Genomic DNA, 25,884 nt, shown 5'->3' on the forward strand with positions numbered 1-25,884 from the left:
GTGTTCAGTTGTGTGTGTAAAGAGGGAAAGACATAAGCAAGATGGAGATGAGGAAAAGCATTCAATACAGCTGCAAATCAGGGAGTGGACATTCCAGCAATTCATCCCAGGGTCAGACCATGCAAGGCTCAGAGAAAAACAAAAGCCTGCAGACCTCCCTGAGCATGTTAAATGTTAATGTTCTTGACAATAAGAAGACTGACACAGTTTGTAATGGGAGCCAGGAGACAACCTCTACTGTTTAAAAAGCACATGGAAGCACAACTGAGGTACACAAAACTCCATCTGGACAAAGCACCTCTGGAACAATGTCTTATGGATGGATGAGACCAAAGGGGGGAGTTGTTTGACCTTAATGCTCACTGCCATGTCTAGACACAGCATTTCAGCCGAAATGCCTCCCTTTTAAGCATGGTGGTGGAGAGGTGATGGACCTGGGCACCTTGCACTATTATTATTAATAGAGCTGAACATACTCTCGTGTATACCAGAATATGGGCCAAAAATTCTTCACAACTATGTGAGAAAACGATAAAGAAACAAGCATGTCTTCACTGCTGAAGGTTGATTTACAAGCAATTAGATCCTAGGTGTACTTAGTTTTGCCTTTGTTTTTTGTTTTTGGCTTAAAGGTAGGATAGGAGATTTCCTTCTGATGCACTTTTTGTTAAATTAGTGTAACTTCTCTTTACAATTCGATAGCAACCGATTAGTTTGGCAGTTTGGCAGATGAATCATCTGTGGAAGCTATAAAATACTAAAAACATCAGCCAATCCTGCAAGGCGCCCCTGCGCGTAGAGTTGGCTGGTTGGCTGCTCTGTTCCTGCTCTGCGCGCACCAGAAAGGTACGTGCATGATGGCCGAAGTCACAGACTGGTTGGGAGGCGTGGCTTCGGGGTGAACTCCGAGAGAAAGGGGCGTGTGTTTACTTTAGAAATCTGGCTGACTCTCACTGTTTTCAAAATCTCCTACCCTACCTTTAATGTTTGCTAAATAAGTGTAAAACATATATGTTGCTGTTTCTCTGAGGTTGTATTTACCTAAGACCCACTACAGTCACATGATTCTGTATTATGCTTGAACACGGACAATATAAGAAGTGTTACTAACTTTTGACCATGACTGTATGGCCACCATCTGGTGGTTTTAACCATACTTATCACCATGGTAATACAGTACGATTCAATTTTATTTGTATAGCTCATTTTACAATCAGAATTGTCTCAAAGTGCTTTACAGAGACCCAGAGCCTGAACCCTCTTAAGTGTGTTTGATGTTATGGAAGGTTGACTCGAATGTTTTTTCTAAACCATGTAGTTTCGATGTCTAAACTAAAACAACAACAACAGTCCCACAAGTGATCATTAAGTCACGTCATTAATTTTCCAGATGTGCAAGAGGAATTCCCGGAGGAAGCTTGTGATGCTTCTTTTACTGCATCAGTACAATAACAAAGAGCTTCACACTCGATGGAGGAAACTGTTGAGTGATCTGTGCCTGTGTGATGTGGTGGCAACATCAGGGAGACATGGGCCTAATCCAGAGTTGCAAGCACAGCAGTGGGTGGTCATACTAACAGATTTAAAGCCAATCAAATGCTTTGATTGCCCCGCGGGGGAGCCACATCGACACCCACTGACATCAGCACTGTGTGAAAGACAGAGTCCGCTCTTTCATCACAGTGTTAGGTCAGCAGGGGTCCAGATAGACAGGCTGTCATTGTCATGTCATTGAGCAAGGTGACGCAGTGGCAAATCACCTCAATCTAAACACATGTTATACACAATATATTTCTACAAGCCACCATGGCGACACAGGATGAAACGAAGAGGATTGTTTCAGGAGTGTTTTGGTGACTTGCAACCCTCAGCCTCACAAGTTTATATCTAAATTACCTTAAGGCTAGCAGCATGTCGTCCTGCTTTGATCCATCCACTTTTACTCAGTTTGAGATATCTCCACAAATATCTGCTCCCTTGTTGCTCTCAGGGGGAATCTTAATGGCTTTGGTAATCCGTTTCATTGATGCTTAATTAGATTGCTACCTTTGAGAGAATACTAAACTTGATCCTGCATGCTCAAATGTAAAATATTACAACTTTTATTTTTCACATGATGTATAAATAAAAACATTTCAGAATCAGAATCAGAATCATGTTTATTGCCATGTAAGTGAAGGGGGTTCACATTACTAGGAATTTGCCTTAGTGATTGGTGCATACAAAGAACATATAATAATTAACATGCAATAAGATAAAAACTAAGATAAAATTAAGTAAATAAACTACAGTAAGGCTAAATTTACATGACAGACATGGCGTAACAGACATACAATGAACAGAACATAAAATACTTGGCGGAGGAAATGGTAAACATAGACCCTTATATGATCGAATGGAACAGTGTAATAATGTAGTAATGTAACAGGTACCACATGGATCGGTGAGGTGGTACTCGTGTGCAAGTAGTGCAAGTTGGAGTAAACAGTGCAAATAGTCGTCATTGTGCAGTGACTATACTAAAGTGACCTTCTGAAGTGACAGTGCAGAGCAGTGCATTAATTACAGTTTAACAGTCCAACAGCAGAGGGGAAGAAGCTGTTCTTGTGGCGTGAGGTTCTGGTCTGAATGGACCGTAACCTCCTGCCTGAGGGGAGTGACTCAAAGAGTCCGTGTCCAGGATGAGAAGGGTCAGCTGTGATCCGACCTGCACGCCTCAGAGTCCTGGAGACGTACAGGTCCTCGATAGATGGCACCTGCACCTCACTGGCTCCATTTACATTAAAATAAATACAGAAACACCAGAATACCTATTTTTACACTGAGCTTAATACTGCATAGATATTTTACTCTCCAGATCATTTATTTGAACCCTGTCCTGTGCACTTGGCTTCATTAATACTATAGTGACCTTCTTCAGTGTCAAATGTGCTAACTCAGCTGCTGCAGCTATTATGGTGCTGCTACTATTCTACCTGCTCTTTTTCTATATCTCTTAAAAATGGGGAAAACTGACAAATGTAACCAAATATAATAACTACTGCTTAATGGACTCTTGGTTCATGAGCCCCTGCTTGCATTTGGTTTGCTGACAACTAAAACATAATAATTGATCAACCTAACTGCCAGCTAGCCTCTTAAAATGTGAGTGCTACCAAACTACAAGAGCTGACCAAGCCTGCTGCCAGACAGCCAGTGCAATAAGAGCTGCTGTTTGCTGCACATATGTAACAAAACATTTAGGTTTGCATAAGAGTGCATTGGGGGCTATGTCTATAATGGCTGCCACCTAGCCACCAAAATGTAGAAGCTAACCAATTATAATAGCTGACCGCACTAGGCAGGCAAATGTGAATGCTAACAAGCTAAGCTAGTTTTCCACCAGGATGTTAGCGTTTAGCTTTAGTAGATGTATTTTAAATATGCGACCAGTTACCAGTACTTTTGGATTCAGACACACAACAAAGTAAATCGAGCAGGAACACGATACCTTACTAAACTATTAAAAATACACAAATTTGTTATAATGTCAAATTGGTCACAACATTAGCGTGTGCTGCAGCATTAGCATAGACGTTGCTTTGTTTTCAGTTATATTTTATAATTTTTTAATTTTATAAAAAAAATTATAATTTGCATTTCTTGTTATAATACATTATTTCCGGGGCCGGAATTATTCATTTTCAGAGAAACTACCGGATGTTTGCATGCATCCCGACCTTTCAGCGGAACGTTCATGACGTCACGTTCCTGCGTGCATAACGGCTATTTTGCAACTGTAGCGTTCCGGCCGCCATGTTTGTTGGCTCTTCAAGTGAAGCCAGAAACACAAAAATAGGAATTAAGCCCCGCCCCACAGGGCCGTCACATACGCGAATGTATGTATATAGCGCGAATCATTTTGTGCTATAAAATGGCAACAATGATTTGAGTTTCTTTAGTTTTCTGTGGATTTTTTTTGCTTTAGGTTAAACCAAAGATTATTTTTCAGTCACTTGTTCCCAACCCCCACCCCTCGGCGGGGTTAACAGAGCCCGCCTCCTCTCCTCTCTCCCCGGCAGCCTCCGCCTCTCTTCACTGGTCTGTCATCCACACCGCTGTTGTTGCAGCCATTTTACCGTGGAGCGTCAGCGGCGACCGGAGGATGCCGAGACAGCGCCGTTAAAAGGTAATTCCGCCTTTTTCCGGGGCTCTTTCATTGTTGTTGGTATTCTTTACTTCCCTGACTCAACAAATACGTCGGGCAGCATCTGGCGAGCAGAGGCCAGGCCGGGCGGCTGGCGCCAAGAGAACCTCTACAACTCAGTAGCGGTTCAGACAGAAGAAAGATTGCTTAGTGTTTGGCGAGCAAAGCATGTAGCTGGCAGTTCACAAGTCCGTAAAAAAAATGGCGACATCTTTCGCCAGAGCGCTGAAAGTTGTTAATGAGCCTCCATCCGGCTGCTACGTAAACGAACCATATGGCGTCTTTTGCAATTAGTCCTGTTTGCGTTCAAGAAGGGGGCGCTGGAGAGCTGCAGCGCGACGTTTGTTCGCGCACGCATTGTAGCTATAATCTTATTTAGGCTAGTCTGTTTTTAGCGTTTCTGACTTATTTTCTTCAAAATGATGACACTATTTTATTATCTTTAACTTTAATTTAGCTGTAGACCAGAAGGTGGGACATATAGGGTCAGTCAGAAGCTAACAATGTGGTGAAATCACCTTTTTTGGTTGACTGCAGGAACTGGTGCTAGGTTGTGCTGTTGTACACAAGAAGGACCCGATCAACCTTTTGTAAATAGCTGTATTCCTGTTGTGCTGTAGGATCCTGTGTGTGATGTAATGACTCAATAATACCGCCCGATTCGATGCATCGAAACCATCAAAGCCTTACATTGTCGCCAGTCAGTTTTCTCCATTGCTTTTGCGGTTTTGCCGTGTTTTTTTTTTGCTTCCGCATGTTGCTTTGTTTGTCTAATTCAAAAATAGCCCAGATGTTACGCTTTAAAAATCAACGTTGAGCCTGGCTCTAACTGTATTGTATGTTTTTTATTAGAGAGAAATGCAATCTTAGCAGTAGGGCCACTAAAACAGGTGCTTTGATAGCTCAATTATGTGAAAAGGACCAGCTAGTATCGTTGTGTGTTTCATATTTGGTAAATAAGTAGTATCTTTAGACTGTTGATTTGGGAGAACCAACTTGGCAAGCCTGGTCGGTAATCTTTTTGGAAGCTTGCTCTCTGGGTAGGGAGCTTTCCCCCTAGGTGCTTTGGTCCAGCTGCGTTACTACAACTTTCCTATTTATTACCATTGACAGTAGAAAACTATGGACAGAGCTTCCATGACGTCACCCGTTTGTTTTTGAAGAGTCATTTTGAGGTTCGTGGTAGGCTCCGGGATGCTCTGACCACCGCCACTCCAAATATGGACAAAGAGGGGGAGTTTAGGGGTACAGGCAATCGCAGGGTCAGGAAACTTGTGCTGTCACTTAAAGCTAAGTCCAAATGTAATTAAAACAAATTAGGTGTAAAAAAAAAAAAATTCACCCCCTGTACAATTGATACTAAAAGAGAACTTATCATTTGAGACCAGAATGATTTTTTTTGTACCAGGCTGTATGTGTGTGTTCATTTCTGCTGTGAAGTTGGCCATTTTAACATGGGAGTCTATGGGAAATGATTCACTTCTGGAGCCAGCCCCCCAGTGGTTGCGTCGTGAACTACAGGTTTTGACACTTCCGCATGGGCTTCAAGTCTGACCCCTGGAGGTTGCCGCTTGTTTATTACATGACACAATGTTTGTTCAGTCACACAATCATTGGATAAAGAATAACTTTTTTCTGTCCTCTACAAACCCCACAAAATGTTATTGTCCATTTCAGACTATTTTGAAAGTCAGTCTGAAAGAGTTGTGTAATTTATGATAGACTGTGTAGTCACCAGGAATCTCAGTTGTCTGTACTCTGGCACATGGAACATATGGGTGTGTCTCACTGGAAGCTTTGGTTGCTTTAGACATTCTTCAACTGTACATTTATTGGTTACTCTGTAACATTACATGTCATTTATGAATACCAAGCTTGTTAATTCCTCGTTGGCTTGTGTTGCACACTTTGACTGTGTTATGAGGAAAGAGTGATGTTTGCTGTAGAGGAAACTCAGCGTAGCTGATGTTTGCTAGCTAGCTAGTAACGGTGGGGCAGTTCAGGAAAAAAATCTGAACCGTTCGGTACACGTATTTCGGTTCGGGGCGCGTGTCCTGTTCAGTTCTGGACATGTGCATCAAGTAATACAGGGAGGCATTTTTACCACAGCATGGAGACGAGTGTTGCCAACTAGCATGTAATGAGCAACGGTGGACAAAGCAACACACGTTCTCTGTCTGACGGTGTGTATTTGTCTGTGCACGTGTCTGTGTGTGTACGTATATCGGGCATCTGTGCGCAGACAGCAGCGCAGACAGAAATGACATGCTGCCATGAATGAGCTGTTTAGTTTGTTTATTAAAAGAACAAGGTGTAGACCTGTTTTATAGGAAAGGTTATCTTAAATGTCTTCTGTAATGATCTGGTGCTATATAGAAATGAAAAAGAAATGAAATTGTGTTCTGGTTTTGCTAATACCTCATGTCCAGACTGCTTTTGGCAACTCATTAGGATGAACCTTTTGCATCTGTTTGGGATATACTTGAGCAGTGGTGTTCCTACTACTGACTGTTTTTGAACAACATGATTGTATTTCTGAAATTTCCATCTCCTGTGCAAGGAAATACCATAAAATTTTCTGTTAAGGTGGCCTGTCTGCATTTATTTTCTAGCGTGCTTAACAATTGTTGTGCTTTCTTGCACAATGTCTATTGTGAAACAAATCAACAGGACTTTGCTAATCAAAGACGATAATGATTGAATCATAATTGTGTAATCCCTGTGAGTCATTAATAACTGCCATGATACAGTCCATGACCTCCATTCTACTTTGATTTCCAATGTCTGGTAACTAGGGGTGTGCGTTTTGACGATAAATGATCGCGAAGGATTTGAATGTATCGGCGATCTACCAGAACGGACAGATCGTTTTATCGTCCATAGAGCACGTTCTATTAATTGCAGTTCTATGTTAGCGCAGACGCGTGAGTTTTTTCAATCATCCAACTCTCAGTGCGCTATAATGTGAACACGACCAACCAATGACAGCCTCCCTGTTAGGAAGCTACGGCTGAAAACGAAAAGAGAACGGAGCAACTGGTCCCTAAAACGAACTCCACCTTTATGTTCGGTACTGTTTCTGCCGGCAGCGGCGCGTCTTCTAAGCCTGTGTGTGTGTGCGCGCGATGTGTGTCGCAGTGGAAGGGCCGCATGTATACGAATGTATCATAATGCTACGAGCACGTACGCGCCCACCTCTCTGAACATTACCAGCTCCTTATATTCAGGTTCGCTGCTGTTTCTGTCCTCAGCAGCTCTTCTAAACCTGTGTGTGTGCAGTGGGAGGGCCGCGTGTGTACATCAGATGCAGACAGAGGCAACAGCTAATGACGTCACAAAAACAATAACGCAGGCATTTGATGAAGAGGCTCCATATGAGGACTCTAGTAAACGGTGGACAGAGCTGACAGCAGCAGCTCCGTTTTATTTTCTTAGATATGATTCCCATTAAAGTTTGATCATTTGTTCTAAATCACATTGAACTTTAGGAGTTACTTAAGTCTCAATACTGTATTTATTGTTTAACCTTAGGAGGCACACTTCAGTCTGTTTAAATTACTGTTGAATAAAACTTTACAGAACTACATTAGTCTTTTTTTTAACCTATTTGAAATAAAAAAATTTGTTCTGTAATTGCTATTTAAATGTTCATGTTTATTGAAAACTAATACTGAGTGCACGTTATCAGAGTTGTTTGCCTTTAAAATCTACTTATAATTTTTGAGAAGTTTACACGGAAACATGCAAATTAGTGTCAATGTAAAAACAAATAAATAAAATCAAGATCGTGATGTTATCATTAAAATTTTTGCCATATCGCCCACCCCTATTGGTAACATACTGTAAGCCTTGTTTTATCAGCGTAGGTGTAGGCAGCACGAAGGGACATCAAAAATGGCTCGGACCGCCCGTTGTGCAGCTCTCTCTCTCTCAAGGCTGTGCGTCAACCATGCTGGGATTGTTCGGAATTTATTGTGGGCGTGATGAATGTGGAGAAGCGCAACAGTGTCTTCAGGTGCAGAACACACACACAGAAGGAGGAAGCACAACGACGATGGACAGTTTAGATGAGCAGCTGGCGAACAGCTCCTGGAAGGAGAAACACGGCGCACAGAGCAGGGTGTCTGTCCAAAAGGTGGCGATAATTTATCCCAGTATTGAGCACAGCGTTACAGTGGCTCAACGCACATTAAACACCGGGAGGCGGGATGTATTATTGCAGACAGTCATCCACACATTCACAGAATTAAACTCACACAGTCAGCTATACTAATCTTCTATCTATTGTCATGCTATACGCCCTCTTCCCTAAACGAGTGGAGCGAGTTCTCTGTTCTCGTAGAGTATGGAACAACCTTTTGAGAAGGGGGGCCATATAGAGCTTCAGCTGATTTTCTGCTGTCTTTACTCAGGTGACTATAAGCAATATTTTCTTTTTTTACCTTGAATCACATTAAGCTCCACCAGTGGAGGCCTAAAACAATAGTGGGGCTAGGATGAACTATAAGGGAGCCCCCTTATAACGCTTTCTATCCCTGTTTCCCAGTTTCTATCCCTGTTGTTGAGGACCTCGGTGAGTGGATTGGTGTGAAATTCAAATGACAATAGCTCCAAATGGCTTAATACATACCTGACTGTCTGTTGAAGCTCAGGTCTGTCTAACGGGAGCTGTGGTGGTGGGACTGGCTAAGGACATGTTTTTTAACCACCTGTTCTGTCTGGCTAGATGATTCTGCATTATATTGTGTGAATGAACATGAGGGTGCCTGCTTACTGGGAGGATCTGTACAAAAAGGACTGAAATCTGTAAACAAGACAACTCAATTTATCAGAAACAATCCAACAGTCTAGCGGCACAAGATTTTTCACCTCAGTCAACAATAGACCTAGATTAGGCATCTGTTCAATATAGGTTCGTTTTTTGTTCTGTAGAAATACTTGACAGTAACTCATGGTATTTTGTTTTTTTATAGTACCCAAAAGTGGCAAAAATATGTGAACCTCAAGGATAACCATTTGTTTCAGACAGTTTCAACCAATATCATAATCAAAGGACATTTCTTAGGACCTCATACCTCAAGCAATTTTTGCTGCTCACCAGGCTGGAAAAGTTTACACAACCATCTCTAAAGAGTTTGGACTCTACAAATCCAAATAAAGGAAATTTAGTTCTTTTGTTATCAAAAACAAAAAATCTCTAAAAACAAGTCATGTAACAGATTGCAAGGGCGTGAGCACAGGGGGCCTCCAGGGATGTGTGCTCAACCCTTCTCTTCACCCTGGTAAGCCATGACTGCACTCCAATATACAGTACCAACCTCTCCATTAAATTTAGGGACACTTGACACATCTGTGTTGGGTCTCATCACAACTCTACTACAGGAGTAAGGTGATGCAGGCTGTCAGGAGACTGAGCTTTCGCCCATCCCTATCAAACTATCGATTCTGCTTCCAAGAACACTGGACCATAACCCAACTCAAGTCACACACAATGTTTCGGTGATTTTTGATTTTTGATTTTCGATGATTTGTGGTGGCATTTTCTCAAAGATTTTTGCTGTTTTTTTCCCCCATTGCTAAACCAACATCAAAAGTAGAATAGAATAGAATAGAATAGGTCTAAATAGGCTAAAGACACAAAAATGAATGAGATAAAAACACAACTGACAAGCAGACGGATTGATGAACATTGTTTTTCTTTACTCACTCGATCCTTTGCAGAGATAAAACCATGGTCGCTCAAAAACTTGCCAAACATGCATATTTGTTTGTCTTAATGCACTGTAACAATGTTTGAAATGCACATGCAACAATGACTGCACAGCTCCTCTGGCTAGTGATGTTATAATAAAGCCCCACCAGCGTATCGAATCTTTTGGTACAATTGCTTCGCTGAAAGGCTGATGAAACGAAGCCCCATTTAACAGCTCATTTGGGAGTACTGAGACATCTGCTGGTCATTTGATGAAAAGCAATCCAACTAAAATGTGTTCTAAGGTTTATCAGACTGTATGAGGCATTGTAAATATATAAAGAAACAAAATAAATCTACCCTGAATCTGTGCTTTATTTAATATTTATATGCAATATTGCAAACTGCTGACAACCTTTTCTTTTTGATAGCTCCATTTTCATTACAATCACGCTAAACACGTGAGCCTTTTTCAGAAATTCAAATAGTCGAATCACAAAAACGAGGCAGTCAAGTGATTGCAGAGAAACTGGGCCTCGTTTTCTGTTGGTCACGTGATATTCTGACAAATGATACTGGCTTCAACACAGGCTTCATTTGGACACGCCCCTTTTACTCAATACATGCCTCAGGGCTTCAGTGTCAGATGTAACATCACTACCTCTGGCTGGTTTGACCATGAAAATCAGAGTACACGTGTCACCCCAAGATGCACCCGACTTGTGACACAATAGGGAATAGATGCTTTCCAAAACTCTTTCAAAAGTATTACAGTGTGGCCAGGGCATGGTTTTAAAGTTTGCTGATTTTACACAAACCAGGAAGTTGCTATAACTTTTGTGTTTACTGTCAGCCCTTTGGTCATGGAGATGTTGGCTTTTCTTTTAAAAGAAAATCTAAAGTGGTCGCCAGCTAAACTTGGTCTTAGTTGTGTCATCTAATGAAGATCTTCTCCAGTAGGGCAAAGTGTACAGCATTGCTTGGCGTGCACAAAGTAAAAACACATTGAAAGTCTGCCGAGTGTACTAAAGACCAGGGTCATACCAGGAGGTAATCAAACCTGGAGGAGCTTGAAAGATTTGTAATAGAGGAACAGGCTAGGATTCCTTCTGGAGATATGCCTCATACTCTTTTAAAAGTAAAGGCTGTTCTCGAACAAAAAATGGATACATACACAATTGACTAATTTACTCACCATGATATTCAATGCAGTAGGCACTGACTGCAGTATGATATGAGGTGGAAAATTACCACATGGATGCTCACTTTTCAGGGCACCTGGTCAACCTCTTCATCAGTCATGTGTGAATGAGGTGCTAAAATCACCATCAGTCATAGACTGTAATTGCTGTGGTTCTTCCAGCTGAATGTGGAACAACTTAGTTTAGTACTGTTTGTTTATGTTAGCCATGTGTTTCATTGAATTCAGTGACCTGTCTTTGCAATAAAGTCCAAGTGGCAATTACAGGGTCGCTTTAGATTACATGTGGTAATTTCTATTTAAAAGGGGCCTATATCAAACCTTCTGCCTGGAATTATCTATAAAAATAACTCAGTACTCAGTCTTTGTACGATTTCTTGCAGTGAAATTGGATCTGTCACAAGCCAAATGTATTGGGCCAGAAAATATTGACATGAGTAACTGTCAGGTAGCAAGTAGTGACAGGTCTTGGTAGCACTGGCTGTTACAGGGGAAAAGAAATAGAAGAGCTACTGTTTGATTGAACAACGACTTTTTATTTTTCTAAATATGGCAAAATTCACACTTAAAAATTCCTGGTAACTGATAGCTTCCTTTTCAGCCATTCATTGTTAATTCAATCTGGCTGACTGCACAGGCCATGTTAACAGCTAACTCCTCTCCTTTGTACACATAAGGACAATCTAAGGCATATTTTACAAACTGTACAATTGCTTGCAACTACTACCATTGATATTTGTATGTTTGACACCATAAACAAGAAGACTTACATCAATGTGTCTGATTGCCTCGTTTGTAGACCCAGGTCTAAGCACCAAAGACACTGCTATGTTAACATGATGTAATAGCTAAAATGGCTGACAACCCATTTATATGGATACCAACAACGAGTCTGCAATTATATTCATGATTGGACCGATTGGTTATTGGTAGAATAATAACTGGTCATCTGGTCAGTAGTTTTGTTTTCACTGCAGAAAATGAGATACAGAAACCAAATATTGAGACTCTCCTCCCTGGGCGTTGTTCCCTCTCCCACGGGCCCTGGTTGCCATAGCAGCTCACGAGGCTCATTCAGATAAAGAGTGTAAAGGTGGAAAACAGGTGCTGAACTGGGAGAAGGTTGCAGGGGCTTCTGCTCATCAGCGCCACATAACGAGCCAGCTGGGGTCGTCCTCTCTGCAGATGCAGAGGCTTAGGTTCTTTGTATTTGTGTCTGCTGGTCTCTATGTGAGGTGTCTGATTACTCTGCTGCTGACAGTTAACTAGCTTCCCCCCAAGCATTAATCTACCATGTAAAAAAAATCTGTAGGTTGTGTGTTCACAGCTGCAGCGGTATCATTCACATCAACATTTTATATTTACATGGCTCTTTTATGGAAACATCTCACAGTGAGCTCAGCTGTAGAACAGCTCTCATCTGGATAACGAGGTCATGAGGTCAAAGATTGGAGCTGCCAGAACTGAGCAGAGCTTATCATGGTTTAAAACTAGAAAAGGGCATTTCCTGAAGAAAATGCAAATTTGATTGCTGCAGCTGAAGCATTGCTTTGAATGCTGGTGTGAAGGATTGCTCTGAATTGCTGGAGAATCAGAGCAATTCAGAGCTTTGTATGCCTCTGTGTATGCCTCTGTGTGTCAGCCTGTCACCATGGTAACAGCAGAGGAGACCTCAAAAACCACTACAACTTTGAGAGCCTGGCATGCGGAAACGATTCCGAATTAGAAAATTCTGAATACAAGTTTGATAGAGCAGCATCTAATGAGCATTTTAAGACTAAAATGAAGTCTGTAGCTTGACATTTTTTGAAAAAAAATTGAAGTTGACCCGGAATGTCCTCTGTGAGATGAACATTTTGATAGTTGAATGGTTGAAATCGGTCAATGTATGCGGAAGATACGCTGCGCCAAAAACATACAGAAGAATGGTGACAGGATGACACAATTGCTCTGATTCTCCAGCAATTCAGAGCAATCCTTCACATCAGCATTCAAAGCAATGCTTCAGCTGCAGCAATCAAACTTGCATTTTCTTCAGGAAATGCCTTTTTCTAGTTTCTTTTAGTTTTTTAGTTGCACATGTCACCATTTTGAAATCATGCTACCGTTTGGATATAAACTAATCCCTACATGAATAAAACCTCTGTAATTGTCCCCCCCAAAAAATATTAAAATGATCATGCAGTCTGCCCCATAAGCAGTGATCGCAGCAATAGCACTACCTACTGTTGATGTGATGGGTGTTGCTGGTTTCTCACAATTATCTTGCTCTACGGCATGTTTTTTTTTCACTTTAGTGAAAAATTTGTTTTGGGGATGAAAGGATCACAATTTTTTCCAACATCTGATCCATTGATTTTGTCCAGTGCTGTTCTGATGCTAAATATTAGCACATCTCTCAAAATATTGTGCAAAAATGGATTCTCTTCTGACAATGTATTGTCTAATGGTCGTTTCCACTCTTTGTAGGTATTGTATTTAGAGTCCGATTACTAGTTAGTTTTTGTGATGTTTCTGTCACCAAGCAGCCTATATTTTTTTATTCCAGTAAGAATTTGCTTGTTCCAATGAACATAAAATTACAGTGACCCTACTCCTGGCAAGACACCATTCGTTTTCCACCATTAAATGAATTCATGAATTAGAAACAATAATTCCAAACACTACATAGAAACAATGACATTTACAGATATTATCCGTTGTTTACACGCATTCTCTTTCCTGTTTTTATATTGTCAATTCTGGCTCAGATCAACTCTCATCTCTGCAAATATATAACAGGTACTAGAAAACCTAAGACAGAAATGGGTGAATAGCCATAATTTTGTTGCCTTTTTTAAGTTCCTCTCCAAGGTTCTTTTAAACTAAATACTTGTCCTTTTTCCTTGATAGGACTCCAAACATGGCTGACGCGGCACGAGGTCCCGTGGTCAGCCGGCCAATGGCATTTGCGAGTGAGGAGCGGCGGGCTGTTCACTCTTGGGCCCGGATCTCCTCAGCAGGGCATAATGTCCTCCTGGATGCTCTGAAGATCCTCAGTCCGATGTCTCATGACATTTCGAGCACGGAAGAGCTTCTCACCTTCCTGCAGGACCTCAGCGAAGAAGGCCACAAGCCCACTGTGCTGCGTAGCAAAGAGGTATACCGCTATCGCTCCTGTACAACCCAACCCCTGACTGAAGACATGCGGAAGGCTGCCAACAGGAGCGTCAGACCCATGGCCAAGAGGAGGGGTAAGAGGCCGGTAACCAGGAAGAGGGAGGTCCACCCATCCTGGAGCACCTCAGAGAGAAACAGCCCCAGGATTCAAGGGGTCCGTCCTCCAGACCTGTTGGTGGACCACTACACCATTACCTGCAGTAGGACGCCCATCCGGACTGCAGAGATGTCGCCGGCGAATATGAAGCCATGCCTCAGACTGACCAACATTGAAGGTATGTCTGGCTTCCACACGGCTCGACTGCAGATCCACACTACTTGGGACTCATCCTCTGAGGCGCCCTCTGTTGCCATTTCACGGCAACAGCACCCTCCAATGCTTTCAGGAATACCTTCGCAGCCTTCTCAGAATGGTGGCGGGGTGCCCACCAAAGCTGTGGCCTTGTTCAGCCAGAAGAGCTTGTCCTGCCCCATCCGACTGGACGGTGCACTCATCGGAGATTCGGCACCGGTCTTCTACGCTAATGGCCGGGCGTTCCCACAGACTCACACAGAGCTGACCAGCAAAGGCTGGAGGAGCAATGGCCTCCACCATGACGTTCCGGGCCTCAAGGAAATAAACAATGCAACCCGGCAGAGAAGTAGCTGGAAGGACAAGAATAGTTTTAGAGGGAAAGTGATAAAGGTAGATGACTCTCGCTCTGTGGCTGAGGCCTGCAGAAAAGCGCAGAAGATCTTACAGGTCAATCTTTCTCCAGTGATTCAAATCCAACCTCTCAACCATGTGCTGAGAGACTTCAGATATCAGAATAAATGACTGTTCCAACCAAACTCATACATTGTTTCTCTTAGCAGTCATTAGTGTTTTCCATTCTGTAGCTGCTGAGTGTTCACAGCAGACGGCGTGTTCACTACTGGGGATTGGACATAAAAGAGATTTTATGGGAGTTCTGGTTACTGACGGGGGCATCTGCAGTTGATTGGCATTTAAAGAACGGTGCTGCTTTACCTTAGCCAGATGGAAAAAGACTATTGGCCAAATGCTGGTACATTTTTATCACAACACTTCAACCAAACGTTCTGCATTGAGTTGTCTTGCTACTGATTGAGTCACTGTTGTGTGAATTTTTTTGCCCTTTTTTTCAAGGTGCTGGGTCGAAATTATTTAAAGAGTATTTAAACCTCATTTGAAGTATATCACAAGTTGTTAAAAATAAGTATATCTTACTTGTAGTGCTTCAGATGACGCTGTCATTCTGCAGATGGCAGGTTGGTCAGCAGGGCAAGATTCTCGAGTCAAGCAGATGAGATTGGTTTCAGCAAAACAAACAAACTTAAACTAAAAGGAGGGGAAAGTGTTTGTCTTCCCATGTGACCCAGAAAGAGAAATATTAAGTTCTTCACAAAGTGTTCCTTTGGTTCAGTGAATCTACAAATGGAAATGAAAGACGTGCATTTTGTTTTGAGTGTTTAGGGAGTATTCAAACAATGACAAAACATGAATCTGTAAAAACAACTGCCAAAACCAGTGGTTGTAGAAAATGTAAGAAATCTTTCATATTTAAAATTCAGTTCCACTCATATCTGAAATTTCAGAAAGTGTTATTGGAACCTTAGCCTTTTTCTAAAATGCTTCCATTTCATGATGCGGCTCTGGTGGAGTTCGCCAGAAAAGAGCTTTCGCCAGAAAAAATGCAGACATGGTTTCTGGGTCATTATTTATTTACAGTGGAGTTTGTTAACATCAACTGCAGAGGGGTTTCCTGATTAGTTTTCTCATTCATGCTCTACTCTGCTGAGTTGAATTGCTCCTTTAGATCGTTATAGTTTTGAACTCCTCAGCTAAAGAAATGCACTTTGACACTGTGACATTGTTGCCTGGTTATGGTCACTAAAGTCATTAATGTTCTTATTTGCTGTGGCGTGTTTTTAAATAACTTGGTTTCCTTGAATCCACACTGGGTTTTTGCTACAGGTGCTAACTGCAGTGTTGGTGCTGAATGAAAAGATGAGAATAAGAATGTCGTCCGGTTTCTCTTCTTTTTGTTCAGATTGTCGCATTTTAGGAGCTGAGACTTCCTGGGAGGGAGTGACGGTGCTGCTCGCCACTGCAGGTTGGGATGAGCACACCAAACTGCCTTCTGTGCTTTCAAAAAGGTTTTCTACTGTGGGGAACCATCTGAATCCATTTCATGTCATCATCTGTGACACTCTTCTGTGTCATCCCCTCAAAACCACCACATTCCAAAAGACAAATGCGTTTTGTGACGAGTGCCGTCACTCAAGAACAAAAACGAAACAAGAAAAATATCGTAACCTCTAGATTGCTTGCTTCTCTGTTGCTTTTACAGATTGTAAAAGCATTCAGTGCAGATAAAAGCTTCAGAAGAAGTCAGCAAGTGAACACTTTATTTTTTATGTATAGCTGCCTTTTAATTTGCTAAAAAAACGAAAAACTGAGTCTTCAATTCCAGATCCAATGCAACCAAACAACAAATTACAAAAACATCAGTTTTATGTTTAAATGCTGTGAAGCTGTTAAAGGACACGATGGAGCACAGAATCAATCTCATTTGATGTGGAAATGGTTTTTCTATGATTTTAAAATTCTGTCCCTGTGTTTAAACTGAGACCAGCTTCATGTTTAGACTTTTACATGTTTGTTTGGGTGAGTCTTTGTTTCTCTGCACTGCCTCTCCATTCAGTCTGTACGCAGTCATGTTCATGTCCTTTTTCTAGATCTTTCTGTTAGTCCCGTTTGTGCAACACTTGTATAATATTGTATTTCCTACATGATCTTTGAAAACATTTTTGTTCAATAAAACTGTTCAGAAAAAGTTTTCTTTTCTCTGACATTCATCACCAACATCAGTACACACTTCTGCAAAGCTTTTTTTTTAAAATAATTGAATATGTTTTTGGTGATGTATAATATACTATAAAATCTTTACAATATTTTATAGTATCTGTGCAACCATACGAGTTGAGACAGACTTTATTGATTTGTGATATTGTGGTATTATTATTTTTTCTTGCCTAAAAAAGTTTGTGAGTGAGGGTACTTCAAACTTCATAAATATTTTAGATGCTACTTCCAAATTTGTTCCTACTCATTCAACTGTTAACACATCAACAGGCAGGAAACCGCCTGTCACTCAAAGCGGCAACTCCCACAAGTATGCATAATTTTAAGTCTGAATATAATTACAATTCACACTAGAAGAGAACTTATCAGTTGAGACCAGAATGGTTTTTGTACCGAGCTGAATACATGTTTATTTCTGCTGTGAAGGTGGCCATTTTAACATGGGAGACTACGGGAAATGACTCATTTCTGGAGCCAGCCCCCCAGTGGTTGCGGCGTGAATTACACGTTTTGACACTTCCGCATGGGTTTCCAGTCTGAGCCCCGGAGGTTGCCGCTTGGTTGGTAGCGACGCTAAAGAGAGGCAGCAAAGTGCCAATGGGCTTCCACTCTGCCGGAAATTCACAAGAAGAAGAAGAAGAAAAGTTCAATGTCATGATTGAAGCTGCGAACAAAGCAAAGAAAGTAAAAGTGATGTCTGAGGAGACCACGAAAAGAAAATGGGAGAGCAAGAGCGCGAACAAGGATTAATAGCCTGTGTAGCCGAACCGCGTCGGACAGACGACGTCAATGGTTCCGCGATTCTTGTGAATGGAAGCCGGCTAAAATAAGGTAATATCATTAATAAACTGCTTAAATACACTTTTAATTTCGTGGCTGTTTACCTGGTTAACAGGTTAGTACTGTCTGCATTCACTGTATTTGCGAATAAACCCTAAAAGAGTTTATGTTGATATGACACGTTTGTTCGCTGTCTGGGGAAATGTTACTATGGGACGTGTTTTAGACTCAGGTGTGTTGATAATGTTACGTATTGTAACGGCCTGAGAGAAATGTTGTATTGTTGAGTTATGTAGTTTTGTAGTTTCACATTTTTTCATTGAGTTCTGACATTGATCGTTGTGATTAGCAGCAGTTAAGCAGGTGTGGGTTGTCTTCCGGGTTGTGTGTATTTTGAGTGTGCGCGCATGCGCGGGCTGGGAACTTCAGAGCTGAAGGAGACTGTTGTCATAGCTCCGGCCCGCAGTGAAGGTTTATTTGAATTAAACTAAGAAAATGAGCGAATTGACCCCGCGAGCAATGTCTCCAAAAACTCCATAGTGATGCTTTAAATGCTAAACTTACACATGGACTTGAGCTCAGTTTTCTTCCCTTTGCTGCTGCAGCTTTTACCGTTTTGACAAACATGTCAAATTCACCATATGATTTAGGAACTCGTATTCTAGCAGAGGAAATAGTAGACAGGCCTCTTATTTCCTCTGCTGTTGCCATGGTGATCTGTAGTATCTGGACTGAGGATTTTTATAATCATGGGAGAGGGTAGCACCGCCCAGCTGCAAGCGCTAGCAACGACTTCCTCACTTGATTGAACGGACAATACAGAAGCTGATGGAAACAAAAAAACATATTTGTGGCCGATTTTACTTGATAAATAACAGATGTTGTAATTATCAGTGTACTTGCATTGTGTTTACAACACAGGTTTGGTTTGGTTTGGTTTCTACTCTCTAAGACTGACCCAAAGATGCTCAACACTAGCTCCCTTTGTAAGTCTATGATCGAACAATTGATTGAACTCAATTGAACTTGATTGGATGAATGTGAAGTCATCCTTGGAAACAGTTTGGAGAAGGTACAAAAAAATGCTTGGCTTGTGATTGGACGAACCATCTGTCTTTCATGTCAGACCAACTTCAACCAATCACATCAGTCCTGGTGTTCATACATCAGCATGGCCTCTTTTGCCAAATTAATAGTTGTATGTATTTGAGCATTTTTCTTTGGCTTGTTACCATGGTAACTGAAAACGGCAGCGGGAGAAGAAAATACTTTTTTTCATGTGAAATGTTATAGTGATAAGTCCTAAACACAAACAACCCCTTACCTAAACCTTATCCATAACAGCTTATTTTTAAATCACAGACATTTAGGTGACTGGCTGCTGCAGGTGCAGTGTCAGTCAGTTGACAACGGGCCTCACAGGACAAGTTTTCTTTTTGGCACTTCTTTTCTGTACACCACCACATTAAAATAAACCACTCAAGCTGTCAGCACTTTCTGCCTGAATACATTGGTTGGTCATATATAATGGAACAAACCAACATGATGACACTTTGAACTTAAGAATTGCCTTTAATACTTGGATGAGAATGTTTTGCAGTCAATGGCGGCCTGAAGTCTGGAACTCTTGGACATGGTCACATGCTGAGTTTCTTCCTGTGAGATGCTTTGCCAGGCCTTTGTTACAGCTGCCTTTCGCTGCTGCTCGTTTGTGGCTGTTTCTGCCTTCAGTCTTCAGTATGTGGACAGCAGCTCTGTTGGACTGAGATCAGCTGACTGATTTGACCTGTTAGGAATATTCTAGTTCATGGATAACCATTTGGATAGCTGTCGCTGTTTGTTTTGGGTCATCATCCACTTGTAATATGAAGCGGCATCCGGAGCAGAGAGTATAGATCTATACACTCCAGAATTCATCCTTCTGTCACATCATCAATACACTGCAGTGACCCTGTTCCAGTGGCAGACATACATGACCATGTATGTCTCCACCATGTCTGACTGAAGATGTGCTTTGGATCATGAGCTGTTCTTTTCCTTCCGGGGTCATTCAGGTTCATCCATGTTTCAGTCCAAATTATCTTCTTCCAGAACTGGCTGGATTTTTCTTGTGTGATTTCTGGCAAAGTCTAATCTGGTCTTTCTGTTCTTGTGTGACCAGTGATCTGCACCATGTTGTCAGGCCTCTGTATTTACATTCACACAGCCGTTGCTCGATTGTAAACTTTGGCGGTGACATGGCTGCTTCCTCTAGAATAGAGTGCTAGATATTAGGAAGAGTTCTTCACCATGGACAGAAACCTGTGGTCATACACTTCACTTGTCTCCTGTGGTCTTCCAGGTCTTTTCTTGTTACTAAAGTTGTCAGTTTCTTTTGAAGAATGTTGCCATCCCCGGTGTTCCTTGCTGGCCTCCTTCACTTGCTTAGAAAAATCTTTAGATTTCATGTTAGGAGGTCCAGTGAACACCTACCAAAGACATTCAGAACCACCTCCAGGACTTTATTCTGCTGGATTAGTCATGGAGTAACATAGAAACACGCCACATCTGGTCATGCAGCATCTAGTTGGCCTAGCCTATTATTCCAATATATGTGAGCCACCAAAAATGTGTGTGTATTAAGGCATGGGACGGTTCAGGAAAAAAATACGAACCGTTCGGTAGATGTGTCCCAGTTCAGGGCATGTGTGTAATGCAAGTAATGTAAAGTGTTAGCAACTTGGCAACTCTCTCGCTTAATCTGGAGAGAAGCAGAGAGAAGAAACTGTGATGTCAGAACATTATACGAACCGAACCGTGGAGTTTGTGAACCATTCCACCCCTAGTGAATATGTATGAAAATGTCTGTAATTATTAAATGTTTAAAGTTTAGTCAAAGCCCTTGAATTAAAGCAGAAAATCACTTTGCTCACATCTTTTGTGTTTCAACTTAAATTCAGTGTGGTGGTGTTCAGGTAAAATGAAAAACAAAATGAAAAACGTATCATTGTTCTAATATGGGCATCGTGTAACATGTTTATCTGGGGGATGTAATGAGGCTGTAATCGTCAACTGAATAGTTTATCCGTGTGGATTTTTTTGTTTGTTCAGCCTGTGATTCCGCCAAACAGTCTGAGTCCGTTTACACGTTCTCTCAGAGGAGATCACACCCTTGAAATCTGTCATCATTGATTTCCTGGGGTGTTGGCAGTGACTCCATCCCCGAGGATTTTTCAGAAATCTGAAGCAGCTACACCTGGAGGCCTCCAGGGAGTTAATGCTTTGTGCTTTCTGTTGGAGCCTACAAAGGAAAAAAACCCACCCATGTGTGATGAGGGTTTAAGTGGGTGTAGCCAGATCAGGGTGGTGTGGTTTCAGTGCTTCTTCTGGACTGAAGGTTCCTGTTGGACATCATACTTCTTTCCACAGATCTTTGCTTGGTGCGGCAGCTGTGTGTGTCTTGCTGGGCGTCAGTAGTGGTGCTTTGCGACTGAAAAGTAAGGGTGGATGCCAGATTGTCTCATAGACTGTAAATTAATATGGATGAACTTGCCAGACTGAGTCCTGGTTTCTCTAAATACAGTCAGAGGTGAAGGGTTGCATATGAAGGATTAAGTTGGTTATGTTGTACAAAGATTTTCTCCATACACAGGTTCTTCTTTGACATGGAGGTCTTGGTGGTTGAATTGTTTTTAGAGCCAGTTTAGCGGTCACTTGAGTATCTAGTTTTTGACATATCTGCTTTGTTTCTTGATGATTTTATACTCCAGTTCAGTTGCTACACAAGAAGATACCTGAGCTCAACGAGACGACTTATTTTTTTCTTACCAAAATCAGCTGTCACTCCGACATGGACGAGCATTGTCGGAACATCAGACCCGAGTCCGACTGGTTTCGTCAGTCAGAAGGTCAGCTGTGAACCGACAATGGTGGGTGTAAAATGGATTCTGCAGCCACGGCAAAAAGCCAGCCGGCCTGCGGCAATGGAGGTCAGGGTTTCTGGTCTTCACCTCCCCCACCCTTTATCCCCCCGCAGCGTCGCTTTTCAGGCGAAAGCGTTTCCAAGCTGCTCCGCTCTGCAGCCAGTGCTCTTTGTGTGTTGGGGGGAGGGGGGAGCTCAGCAGGAAGAGAAACAGCCGGAACAGTAACCTCCACAGCGCGCTCTCCATTTTGGAAAGGTTACCTCGTCACCGATATTCTAGTACCAGTTTGACGTGAACGTGTAATTACTCTGCTTTGTTTACCGTGTGCGCACTGCCTTCTGCTCTGTCAGACCAATGAACTGTCTGGCAGCAGAGGGAGGAGGTCAAGCTGTTTTTTATGTCTTGAATGTTGGTAGCAGAGGCAGAAAGCTATTTAAAGTGAAGGTCTTCAGAGAGAGAGGGAGGAAGCATTTGGGGTTTTTCAGTCGGAGCCAGATGTAGGCGCAGCAGAATAACAACGATGTCTTCTTCTGGGAGGATGGTCAAACGCAGGAGCCGGGGAGACAAGGTTCCTCCTCCTCATTAAAAACATGGCTGCTTTCACGCAGAAAACACACGTCGAGGAAAAGAAATCCGCTGGCTGTGTAAACAAAACAGTTGATCTGTTTAGACTGCCATGAGGAAAAACAGAAGTGGGAATGGAAGAGACAGTGAGAGACAGACACATCAAAGACAACCAGGCCGAAGACTCAAGCAGAGTCTGGTTTTGATGTAAACATCAGATCTGGCAGCAAAGAAAAAGCCCAGAACACATCACGAAGTGATGCTTTTTTCCTATTAAAACAGCATCAGGGAAAAAAAACTGACCAATGATTACAGCTTGTAGACGTTCCCATTAATTATTCGTTGATTAGAAGCCATGCTTGTGACACGAATCTGGGGATTGGAGCTCCAGGTTCTTTCCTGTCATTGAGACAATGTTATCATAGAAATATTTTAAACGTGCACCTTCATTTAGATAGATAGATATCAATGTATTATTGGAAATTTTAAGGACAGCAAGAGGTGGTGGCAGCTCAAGACAGACAGAAAACATCCACTAGGAGTTAATGTCTGTTTTTGTTTATGCCAGTGTGTTGTCCGTTTTGTGTTGCAGCACTGACAACGCCACACTGCCATGTCATAATTTTTGCGTACTTCAGCCAACAAAACTATATTTGCAGATGTCTGTGTTCTGTTGTTACTGAAGGAGGCATTTTGGAGACGATGCTGTGAAAGATTTTATGTAGGTGAGGAAGTGTCCGATTTTTCTGGAGATTTTTGTTCCTAACTTTAAATAACGTTGCTGCCCTGAAGCTGCAACTTTGTGGGAACGGTGCACCTTGTTTGTGCTTCACATTGTCTTCTAGACTTATACAGAATTGTTAACTTCTTTACTCCTACAATGTTTTTAATTAGTCAGTTTGTGAACATATAGCACAGTATGTTGATGAAGATTCTCAGTCATCCAGGTCTGTTTCATTCAGAAGATTGAAGCAAGGCTCATCCAAGCAGCTTCATCAGTTCAGAATCAGAATAAGAATACTTTATTAATCCCAGGGTGAAATTGTTTATTTGGTGGCGGACCTCAGTGGGTGGATCTGTGTGAAACTCACCAACAATAGCACTAAATGTCTCCATATTTACCTGTGCTGGTATGACTAACTGTCTGGTGTGTCTAACGACTGGCTGAATACTGGCTAATGACTTATGAGACTAGAGAGGGGCTGTGGTGGTGGGACCGGTTGACAGCCCTTTGTTCTTGCCGGGCACATGTGACTTGGAGTGAAACCTCCTGGGAATTTGGAAACATAACTGATGAAGCTGTCGGATGAGCAGTGAAAGAAAACTCTGCAAGTCCAGACGCCTTGCTTCAGCCTTCTGAATTTGTTCAGAAGAGTCAGACATTGATGTAGCTCCAAACATCTTCAGTGCAAGTTTTATTTTCCTGTACGCCAGATTCAGCCATGATGACATCAGGTGTCCATCTGTCTGAGCGCTCTGTGGCGGCCGGTGGCATCACTGGTGTGAGACGAGCCTGCAGAGATTTCCTCCACGCTGTCTGTAAATGTTGTTAAACTGTCTTCTTGCAGACTCGACACATTCAGAGTCTCACATTCAGGATTTATGATCAGAAGGCAGCAGACAGGCAGATGGATGAAGTTCTTCTCAGAGGTTGTGATTTTAAGTCACAGTAAACAGTTTGAAGGAAGTGCAGCTGCTCCAGTGAGGCGGTACGTTGCATTAATCTAGCTTCTTTGGGGGCGGGGGGGTTGACGGGGGTCAATGGAGTTCAGTCTAATAGCATGTCATGAACAACGGTGAGCAAAACAACACATGCTGTCTATCTGCTGGTGGGGGCGTGCTCACCTGACCTGTATGTGTGCACGTGTCTGCTTGTGTGTTTGCGCATGCGCCACAGACAGCAGCAGTGAATTGTAAACATGCAACCAGAGACAGAAATGACATAAGGCTTTTTAGTTTAAGTGGTGAACAGTTTTGACACAGAATTACCAGAGACTGTATATTTAGCAACTTGTTGTCTTTTATTTTTACATTTGGATTCAGATGAAATGTTAAAAAAAAAATCTAAATTATGGTGAAGTCTGTTCATTTATTGTTGTTTGTAAAGACTAGTTCTGCTGGTTTTACTGGTCCAGGTCCAGAATGTTTGGAGGCTGCGCTGGTTCTGCTGTCTCCACCTCCTGACTGGTGTCCTGCAAGGAAAGAAAAAAATGAAATATAACCTATAATCTGAAATTCTAGTGGGTTAAGCTCGAAGCTCCACTGTCTGAATGTCCTGTCCATAAGTCCCTACGACACTATAGGACCCAAAAATGTACAGTTTAGGAATAATTTTCATCACTTGATCAGATTTATAACAATATATATGGCCCAGTTTGAGATTTCTGTGGAAAATCTAGAAAAATATTATTTTACTCTGATAAATTATAGGCGTACTTCTACCATAGCATGACATCACATGTCTGTTGAATAATAAATTTAATACTTAACAGACATTCTTACAGCCACAGCAGACTAGAACTGTGTATCCACTGCTTGATTCTGCGGCTCTGGCAGCAGTGAGGTCAGACTACTGACAACAAGGTGAAATCACTCAGTTGTCTGATAGAGCAGGAATGTGTCCACTGCTGAGAGACGAGACATCTGAGTGCCCTCCACACAGTGTGTCTCCTACAGGTCCAGAATTTATTGCAACATTAACCACATCTATTCTACATGTTTCACTGAACTCTATATGCTGTTCAACCGCTGTGTTCTGACTGACTGGTTTTATTTAAGGTCGAATGTGGGAGGTACCCACCAGGCTCATAAACAACCCCAAACGCTCATAAACCTTTTTTTTTTGTTTAAACACGTGGCTTCTTTCAATCCTTTTTTGAACCACTTTTTTCTCTGCGCACATCCCCAACAATGGTCCCGCTTCAAGGTCCCAAAAGACCAAACAATAGTATTTTTTTCCCTCAAGAGGTTTGTTAAGGGAGCCACCACAGCATGGCCTAAAACTTTCCAAAATCAAACGTAGCTTTAGACAAGTCACACTTAGCTAGGTTGCCGTTTCAATTGCTTCTGCCAAGGGTTCAAATACCGCTGTCAAATGTAAAAATATGATCCTCCCATGTTTCGCTATGAACCACCACATCGTTTTGGACAAGTTTTGGACTTCCCACCTGATCAATGCAAGCCTCAATGTGTGGCATTGGCAATCATCTGTGATGACTGCATTGACCTTTCTGAAGTCTGTACAAAACCAGACCCAGCTGACAGGGGAAGAGGCCCAGCTAGAGTACGCTGGTTTCCAACATGTACTCTTTCTATTTTCTTATGCTTTTCTACAGGGATCCTATAGGAGCGCTGTTTGATTGGCGGAGCATCCGCCACCTCTACATCATGGTTGTGCGAGATAGTGTATCTGAAAACAAAGACGTGTGAACAAAGTGCAAGACCACTAATGTACAGACTGAGCTAAGTGGTTCTGTTTTGGAGAAACAGGATGGGTACAGATGGGCCAACACAAGGGATTGGAGTTGGACTATC

At 42.0% G+C, this 25,884-nt stretch overlaps 2 protein-coding genes across 2 annotated transcripts in view; one reads left to right on the plus strand and one right to left on the minus strand.

Annotated features, from left to right (window-relative positions):
• Positions 1-4,035: 4,035 nt before the first annotated feature.
• On the plus strand, positions 4,036-16,687 carry ccdc71 (coiled-coil domain containing 71). The gene is made up of 2 exons (XM_028407243.1): positions 4,036-4,168; positions 13,972-16,687. The coding sequence occupies exon 2, from the start codon at positions 13,982-13,984 to the stop codon at positions 15,053-15,055; it is 1,074 nt and encodes a 357-aa protein (XP_028263044.1). The 5' UTR covers positions 4,036-4,168; positions 13,972-13,981; the 3' UTR covers positions 15,056-16,687.
• A 7,665-nt stretch (positions 16,688-24,352) lies between these two features.
• stab1 (stabilin 1) overlaps positions 24,353-25,884 on the minus strand; it is a 57,032-nt gene continuing 55,500 nt past the window's right edge. Inside the window, exon 70 of the mRNA XM_028405253.1 lies at positions 24,353-24,542. Coding sequence (XP_028261054.1) covers positions 24,474-24,542 — 69 coding nt within the window. The 3' untranslated portion in view covers positions 24,353-24,473. The remainder of the gene's footprint in view (positions 24,543-25,884) is intronic.

This window comes from Parambassis ranga, chromosome 5 (genome assembly GCF_900634625.1).
Source record: "Parambassis ranga chromosome 5, fParRan2.1, whole genome shotgun sequence".
Lineage (NCBI taxonomy): Eukaryota > Metazoa > Chordata > Actinopteri > Ambassidae > Parambassis > Parambassis ranga.

Coding starts and splice junctions, on each gene's coding strand:
- ccdc71 (XM_028407243.1), top strand. CDS start 13,982: ATGGCTGACGCGGCACGAGGTCCCGTGGTCAGCCGGCCAATGGCATTT.